This window comes from Lycium barbarum, chromosome 4 (assembly GCF_019175385.1).
Source record: "Lycium barbarum isolate Lr01 chromosome 4, ASM1917538v2, whole genome shotgun sequence".
NCBI classification, from domain to species: domain Eukaryota; kingdom Viridiplantae; phylum Streptophyta; class Magnoliopsida; order Solanales; family Solanaceae; genus Lycium; species Lycium barbarum.
Genome location: NC_083340.1, coordinates 58,137,995 through 58,146,848, shown reverse-complemented (window position 1 = coordinate 58,146,848; position 8,854 = coordinate 58,137,995). Strand labels below are relative to the sequence as shown.

Sequence of the window (8,854 nt, the reverse complement as noted above, 5' to 3'; positions counted from 1 at the left end):
TAGGTCTGCGTACACTCTATCCTCCCCAGACCCCACATGGTAGGATTATACTGGGTTTGTTGTTGTTGTTGTTGTTGTACCTTTTTTAAAAAAAAAAATCATTAATTTCGGCTTTCCACATGATTAAGATTACAAGATTAAAAATTATTTTTGTATATTTTACATATTTTTAATTTAAGATCACAATATTCATAATATTTATTTACTTTATTAAACTTCATGTGAAGTCCAAATAAAACAAACAAATTAGAAGGGAGGGAGTATTTTTTTTCCCCCTTACTAGCGCATGTCTTTTTCAAGATTTGGGTTTTCTTTTATTGCTTTACTTTTACGTTCCGGTATTTTTTTTTTAACCCCCAACTTGATTATCAGCTCAATCATGTGCTAATTTCTGGGTAAATTAGAACAGGATTTCTAATCTGTATACTCTCTATGTACATTTCTGCTACAGTGGAATTGGTCAAATTTACATAATTCTCTATATGAATTTATTTTCTCCACTTTTTATGTTTTCTTTCTCAACTTACCTTTCTTGACTTTTCATCAGCTCACCCATGTAGATAAAATATTCATTTCTACTTATTTTTTTCCTAATTGGGCCGTCATGGTGGTTCGTCTGTCTTTTTCATGATTTGGGTTTTCTTTAATTGCTTTATGTTAATCTTTTTAAAAAAAAAAAAAAAAAAACAATTCTTGATTATCAGCTCAAAAATCATGTGTTAATTTCTGGGTAAAGTAGAACAGGATCTCTAATCTGTATTCCCTCTATCCACATTTCTGCTACAGTGGAATTAGTCAAATCACATAATTCTCTATGTGGATTTATTTCTTGCTTCAGCATTATCTGTGGTGTAACAAATAGTAGGTTTCTTGATTTAGCTGTAAAAATGGAGTTAGCAGCACAGTTAAAGAGAGGAATATCAAGGCAATTCTCAACAGGGTCATTTAAATTGAGTTTCAAGAGGCAAACTTCATTGGATCCAAGAAGGAAGAACAATTTAAGGTTCAGTTTTGGGAGGCAATCGTCACTTGATCCAATTAGAAGGAGTCTTGAAAATGGTGAAGAGGTTATAAGTGTGCCAGAGAATCTTGATTCAACTATGCAGTTGTTATTTATGGCATGTAAAGGAGATGTGAAGGGAGTTGAGGACTTGTTAGATGAAGGGGTTGATGTTAATAGTATTGATTTGGATGGAAGGACTGCTCTTCATATTGTTGCTTGTGAAGGTCATGTTGAAGTTGCTAAGTTGTTGTTGAGTAGGAAGGCTAATATGGATGCCCGTGATCGTTGGGGTAGCACGGTATAAATCTTACTCCCTCTGTCCATTTTTACTTGTCCTTGTTTGACTTGGCGCACGGAGCAATAAATAAAATGACAATGTTACTATATCACCCCTAGTTATTAGTAAATCATCTAAATAATTGAATTCAATCAAACATACTTTAAAAGTTATGCAACTACTAACAATTGCTTGAAGTTTCCAACCCAATAATTAATAATAAGGGTAAAGTATGTATGAAATGATAAATTATCTCGTGGTTTTCCATTCTAGATAAGTAAAAGTGGACATCTATTTTTAGTATACATGACAAGTAAAAATGGACGAAGAGAGTATTATTTTGAAAGCCAAAACTTTTTCTTGTTTTTGTTTGGTAAATTATTGTAGCCGGAGGACATGACGTTATATGGGAGGGTATGGAGGTTGCGGATTAGGGTGGAAAGATAGTAGGTAGTTGAGCGTTGTCTCGCTTTTCGGCGGGATTAGGCTTGGTGGTAGTCTGCAGCACCGAGTCTGTCGTAGTATTAACCTTATTCATGTAGTTTTTTGCTTTTGATATCTGTTAACTTCTTTTGTTTATTGTGTTTTGGTTATCGCACTATTTCTCCATTTTTACTGTTCTTTTTTGTACTGCTTTCCTCATTAGTTGCCATATTTTCTTCACTGCTGTATTTGGTTTTTCATAACTACTTTAATTTGCTGCTGTTTGCAACAAATTTTCAAATATGGAAAATAAACTGCAACCAAAAAATAAATAAAAAGAGTAATTTTATTTATCAAGATTGTGAGTACAAATCTGTTCATCCCTTGATTCTTCTCTCCTATTTTTTTTCCGTAATTCGAGGACCGTTAGTAGCGTATTTCTTGAAAGTAGGATGATTCATTTGATCTCCATGAAAGGATATTGTGGATCTTCTTGAAGTATTTGGTTGTCAAGAAATATCTGACCACATATTGACCTCTTTTTGAATACCCATGAGTTTATGGGATATTTGAGATGCCTTTTTAAGGAAATATGTGTCCCTTTATATAGGCGTAAGCTAGGGTCTGGGGTAGAGTAGTCTCCACGAAACCCTAACAGATATTGGGCTTGTCTTGTAGTCCAACAAAATTTCGATGTCTACAACTGCACTTGAGCCGAGGGTCTTTAGGAAACAACCTCTGTGCCTCCACGAGGTAGGGGTAAGGTTTGCGTACAACATTCTGCGTACAACATATCTCACTTGTGGGATTACATTGGGTATGTTATTGCTGTTGTTCGTTAAATTGTTGTAGGATATGTAATGAAACTGTAGTTTTTAATTCCCACTATTGTTTCTTGAATTTACTAGGGACAACGGAGAAAGAAGTGGTACAGATTTCAGTTAGTAAAAAACTCATAACGAAATAGGTTGGCCTCCCAATTTAAAACTGCTAAGAATTTTGTTGCATAAACTGGTGAAGAGCTGTTACTTATGAATAGGATTAGAGAAAGAAGAAATTCATGAGAAAAAACTCCGTTTATGGGAATAAGTCAATCTTTTAATAAGAAAGAACTCGATAAATGGAGAGCTTGCTTTTGCTTTCTTCTTCCTACTTCCTTCGGTTATATTCAAATACTTCACTGTTGGAGATTCTCTACTTTGAGAAAATATTGACATCCTGCTTGATATTCTTATGATGAACAAGAATTTGTACGAGCTTTTCCTTCTCATGAATAATCAGATTTAGGTCCTTAGAATGTGCAAAATGCTATCATAAACTACGGACAGGAAACCAAACCACAAAAGTTCATATTTTATAACAGTCAAGCAATAACGAGTCTGGTACTGCATATCTAAATGTAAATCTTGATGCTCTATGCTTTCTGAACTCAACAGCTGAAGTAACTTTTTGTTTTCTTTTTTACTTTTTTGCTTTTTACTCCTTAATTCATCGATGCTGTTTTAGTTAACTTTAGAATTAAAGTAATTTCGTCAAAAAATCTGATTGAAATAAATGATACAAAATTAGAGCTTAAGGCCCTAAACTATGGATTTCAGGAAAAAATGTTTAAATCTTTTACTTTTTCCCTTATCTTCCAACTTTGACTATTATAAGAGGCTGTGACAGGCGGCAGCTGATGCCAAATACTATGGTAATGATGAAGTTTACAAAATACTGAAGGCCCGTGGAGCCAAAGTCCCGGTAAGTGGGTACAAAGTCCAAGTTAGACTGAGGTTCCATATGTTCTGGCACTCATAGAAGCATGTGTTATGTTGCTAGAAAGTCAGAAAGACGCCAATGGCTGTAGCAAATCCACGAGAAGTTCCAGAATATGAACTAAACCCTCTGGAGCTTCAAGTCCGCAAAAGTGATGGAATCTCAAAGGCAAGTGTTCTATGTTTTGTTAATCAGTACTGTGATGTTTCAATTATGATTGAGTGATGAAAGCACAATCAGGCCTTAAATTGAAATACTTAAATTCCGTTTAAAATTGAAGGAAGCCTGAACCAATTAGATTGTATCACCATTTTTTATTTCTTTCTTAGCTTCTTGAATGAAGCCATGAGACACCGGGCCCACTCATTTCATGTGATGCTTTTGGGTGCCTAATTTTTGAATTTATTCCCAACAATTTGTCTACAATTTTCTTTTTTAACTTTTGACAGGGTTCATATCAAGTTGCCAAATGGAATGGCACGAAAGTTTCGGTAAAAATACTTGACAAGGATAGCTATACAGACCCTGAAAGCATGTATGTTTTAGCTGCTCTGCAACTCCCATATGCTTATCGGATTTCTGTAGATACTCTGTATTTTTGCTTCTGTGTCCTGTATCATGAGAGGCCTCATATCAAAGTTTTTATTGGATTATGGATCTACAAGTAAAACCCTCTTCTGACAATTTAATATGGACTTTTAATTTGGATCCTCTAACCTCATGGCTTCACTAATCAGTGTAAGGATGAGTCACATACTTCAGTTATCTTTTCATTGAAGCTGATATTTTTAAACAGCAAAACTTGATAGAAAAGATGAACTTATGCATAGTTCAGGAAAATTCGACTGAAGTAGGATAGAAATGGTACTATTTACATTGATGTAAGTTGGTGAAGCTGGCAGAATGCTATTGGGGGATCAGTTGATTTTGTCATGTGCTATATTTGTAGATCCTTGATTTCTATCCTTATCTGTTATTAAGGTTAAGAAGTTAGGTTTATCATCTGTGGTGCTTAGCTTTCTTCTTGCCCTATCATCCTAACATTTCTTTGAACCCCCAAGACTTGAAACACAACTTTAGCTAAACTTCTTTTGCATTTACTGCTACTCCTACTAGTCAGAATGGTCATTGTCCTAACTGATACTACTTTCCTTTTCCTGTAGATTATATATGCACGTGTATATATATTATAGAAAATTGGTCATCTTCATTGCTCTTGTTGCCACAAGTTTCCAATTGAACTTGGAGTCGTACTGATTAAAAAACACAATAGACTTGGAGTCATTATCAGGAAGCAGGGTATTTGTAATTGCCCTGTTTTTTGGGGGAAACATTAGGGGCACATTTCTTTAATTTCTCTATTGTTTTAAATCTTATGGACCGTGTTATATATTTGTTCAGTGATTGAAAATTTCGGGGAAGTTCAATATTCAGGCAAAGCACGCCATATTTTCTTCTTGCAGATTATCTTCTTCATTCTTGTATAGACCATGTAGCTGCTTAAAGTCTGTTTTGAATGTGGCCTTCCTTGCTTTTACTTAAGCAGCTGCTTGCTCATTTTTTCCTTTTAACAAGTATTGTACAAAATTTATAGTTCCATAAGTTTGACCTTTTGATATCTAACTTTGCGTTATTTCCACCACTGCATGCAGAAACACTTTCAACCATGAATTAACTTTGCTAGAAAAAGTACGGCATCCGAATGTAGTTCAGTTTGTTGGAGCAGTTACACAAAATATACCGATGATGATAGTCTCAGAGTATCATCCCAGGGTAGGCTCTGTCAATCTTTTCCACACTGACCTATCACCCAACAAACTTAGCTTGTTTACCTTTTTTATCAGTTCAACTTATGCTAATATTCGTTGTTATAATGAACACTCAACATTGGCTAAAATTTTAGCTAGAGTTGGCAATAGATTCAACTTCTTTGTTGTAGAGATCTTGATGCTTATGGATTTTTTTATGCCCTTGATCTCAATTTTTACCTTAGCCTTGCAGTTAACATTTGGCATTGCATGCATTTGCAATTTTTCAGGGTGATCTAGGTAGCTATCTTCAGAAAAAGGGACGTCTATCTCCTTCAAAGGCGCTTAGATTTGCTCTTGATGTTGCTAGGCAAGTCTATCTTTGTCATAAAAGCAAAATGATCTCTCATGCCTGAATCAGTCCTTTGGCAATTGTGATTGTTTCGGTTACGTCTTTTATCTGAACATATCTATGTTGTGTCATGTTGGTTGATTTTCAGGGGTATGAACTACCTTCACGAATGCAAACCAGACCCAATTATCCATTGTAATTTAAAGCCAAAGTAAGACAACTATATGTTTTAGTTCTCCAAGGCTTTTAACTGATCATTTAGACTGTATCATTGGGATTTCCTATTATTTTTAATATTCGGAATTTTGGTAAGGTGCCAGAAATATTTTGCTGGACAATGGAGGTCACCTGAAAGTTGCTGGGTTTGGTCTGATTAGATTGTCAAAAATTTCACCTGACAAAGCAAAGTTGGTGCAGCCGGAGGATGCTGACCGTTCAAGTAAGTTTCTCAAACATCGATTATATAAACTCTAAATCATATTATTTCCAACTCTGAAAGAAAGCATTCTTGTCTTATTGTAATTTTTGATAGATCAGAAACTTCTGGTGATGTATTGGAGTATATTGATTGCTCATTGCATGAAAGGATTCAAAATGTTTATGTTTATTACTTTACTCATTTCTTTTTCACTTGTAGGTCCCTATGTGGCACCTGAGATTTATAAAGATGAAATATTTGACCGGAATGCGGACATATATTCATTTGGCTTTGTAGTCTACGAGGTATGATTTCTTTTTGTCAAATACTTCAATTCTTGTCGTAGCTTAATAGTGTTGAATTCTTGATTCCCATTTCGGTGCAGCACTTTGTGATACTTGGATGATCTTATTCTTTTAAAATGCAAGTCTGTCCTCTATTTATCCTGATATCGGCATATCAGCATCCTGGAAGTATGAAATGGCTATGAATCTTTTCTCTCTGCTCTTCACAATCTATTTATTTTACTTTGTTGGGCTCAGATGATGGAGGGAACACCACCTTTTAATACCAAGTCTCCTCAAGAGGCTGCTAGGCTTATGTGCTTAGAAGGCCAAAGACCAGCATTCAAATCGAAATCCAAGTATCCTCCAGAGCTCAGAGAGTAAGTCCAACTAATTATTATTTTTGAAATCATTCCTCGGGGTATAATCACATGTTGTGCCAGTTTATCATGATCTTCTATTCTGTACTGCTAGCCCATGAAGTGCATCATGAAATTCTTGTGAAAGGCCTTGGAAAAGATTTCCATTCTGCTGCTTTGGTTTTCTCAAAATAATACTCCGTATATGTGTATTTGAATTTCTTCAGGTACAGGTTCTTTCTCGGCTTGGTGATTTAGTACAAACTCTAGCCCTGTAAAACTGAAGTCGCTTGTCAAGTACCCTTTTTGTCAGATCCTTGAGAATTTAATGCTCATCTCTTGATGTCCATCCCCAACAAGATGAAATAACTGAGACTTTGTTGTGTGCATGACCTCATTTGTGCTTAGCTTAAGAGTACTGCAATAAGCTTTTGATAATTGACATTAGCTAATTGGAGTTTTAGCCTACATAGTCTCAGACGAGTGTACCACCTCCAGTCTCCTCAGGCAGGACTAGATGGCTCTCCCAGTGCACCATTATCTTGTTAGCTTTGCATTCAATATCAATACTTGACTTCTGCTCAATATTTTGTATTTCTAGGTTGATTGAAGAATGTTGGGATCCAGAAGCTTATGTACGGCCAACATTTTCTGAGGTCATTGTGCGGATGAATAAAATTTTTGCTAACTGCTCGAAAAAAGGATGGTTGAAAGATACTTTTAAACTCCCTTGGTATGACTACTGTACTATCCATTATCTATTCTAGAAAATTCAACATTTGTTTATATTATGAAAAAGAGCCTTGAATTAAGAGGAAATATTTCATCCTTGACAATTTCGCAAAAGTGGGAGATTGTGCCATGTATGTGTTAGTAGCATTAGACTGCTAAAGCTCTCTCTCTGACATACACACAAACACGAGCGTACACAGAGTCACACAATTGATCATGTCAAATAGACCCATAAACATATCTATCCAAAAAGCAAGCATAACTGACTTGATAGCTGCTCAGATGAAAAATAGAGCAAAGGCGCAGAAAAGTTTTACTATGTGTCTCAAACAATTGACCTTAGTTGTGTGAGGCTTTTTTTTGTGAGATAAAAAAATGGACCCACATCTTAGATGTTTGGGTCCACAAATTTTGGGTTCATTTTTTTGTCTCACAAAAAAGAGCCACACAACTAATGTCAGTTGTGTGAAACACATTTTAAAATTTTTAAAAGGCGCACACTCATGGTTCATATGTAATAATGGATGTTTATAAGCTTCTTGTACTTTTATTCAAGAAGTCGTCGCATTAAAAAAAACCTACATTGTTTGATTCGTTGTATGTTGCTAGTACTGTTTCCCTTCGTTACCTAATGCAACAGATCTTTGGTGCAGGTTGTAAGTGTGCGTAAAAGTGCAAGAACGCGGACAAATATTGGAGTCAATGGAGTTTATAAGCGGAAGATTCTCGTAAAGCTTTCCACTCAATTTATTGCATGGGACCTTGTGATAAACCTAATAAGCAACCTTCTATTCGTCGAGATTCGTTGAAAGCTTTATATTGTGGTTAACCAAATAAAAGGCAGATTTTCAGGGTGAATGAGATGGGATTACAATTTAATCTTGGCTCTCCATGGTCTCTCCTGTTCTCAGTAAGTTTAAACTCTACCATATGTCATATGAAGCGTCTTTATTAAATCTATGGTATTTGAACATTGGTGAACCAAATTTATATTGCTTTACAAGGGGAAAACAAAGAGGTTATATAAGAAAGGGCTGTATACTATTATATCAATCTCTCTATTCTTCTTATTTTCCTTGTCTTGTTTGACTCTCATTAAAGCTAAAATGTGGACGCATGTAATTCACAAGTTACGTCCTTACACGTGGAAGATTAGAAAGGGAAAAAGGAAAATCATAATGAATCTACATTTGCATGAATATAAAATGAATCGCCATGAACAAATCAAAATGAAATTACTGCGTTACTATTCTCTATATATTGTTACCATTTGGCAGTACGCTTGATACCTCATTCCTTCCCAAATGTTCACAAAATAGATTCAACATACTAGTCATAAGTATGTGGATTCAACTAATAACAGCTTTCAAGCAGCGGTTTTTGTGACAAACTTAATCTCGCTTGTTGAAAAGAATTGCTGATTTTTTTTTAATCTAATGTTCCACTAGGCAGAGTGCCTAATGGCTAATTTTATTAATATAAAGATCAGAAAATACATCA

General features: G+C 35.1%; 1 protein-coding gene across 2 annotated transcripts; it reads left to right on the top strand.

The window, feature by feature from the left end:
• Positions 1-419: 419 nt before the first annotated feature.
• Positions 420-8,424, top strand: LOC132636045 (integrin-linked protein kinase 1-like). Of its 2 annotated transcripts, XM_060352707.1 has the most exons (12): positions 436-1,301; positions 3,372-3,446; positions 3,525-3,629; positions 3,911-3,996; positions 5,114-5,234; positions 5,500-5,579; positions 5,710-5,772; positions 5,882-6,000; positions 6,199-6,284; positions 6,522-6,643; positions 7,224-7,355; positions 8,008-8,424. In XM_060352707.1, exons 1-12 carry the CDS (start codon positions 888-890, stop codon positions 8,012-8,014), a joined length of 1,410 nt encoding a protein of 469 aa, XP_060208690.1. In that variant the 5' UTR covers positions 436-887; the 3' UTR covers positions 8,015-8,424. The 2 variants fall into 2 exon arrangements, with proteins under 2 accessions (XP_060208691.1, XP_060208690.1); XM_060352708.1 differs by lacking the exon at positions 8,008-8,424 and having other exon boundaries at positions 420-1,301; positions 6,850-7,310.
• Positions 8,425-8,854: the final 430 nt, after the last annotated feature.

What these genes read in the sequence shown, in the direction of transcription:
- LOC132636045 (XM_060352707.1), top strand. Translation starts at nt 888, where the DNA reads ATGGAGTTAGCAGCACAGTTAAAGAGAGGAATATCAAGGCAATTCTCA. An exon ending in GTGATCGTTGGGGTAGCACG is followed by an intron (nt 1,302 to 3,371) that starts GTATAAATCTTA and finishes AGGCTGTGACAG; the next exon opens with GCGGCAGCTGATGCCAAATA. An exon ending in CCCGTGGAGCCAAAGTCCCG is followed by an intron (nt 3,447 to 3,524) that starts GTAAGTGGGTAC and finishes TTATGTTGCTAG; the next exon opens with AAAGTCAGAAAGACGCCAAT.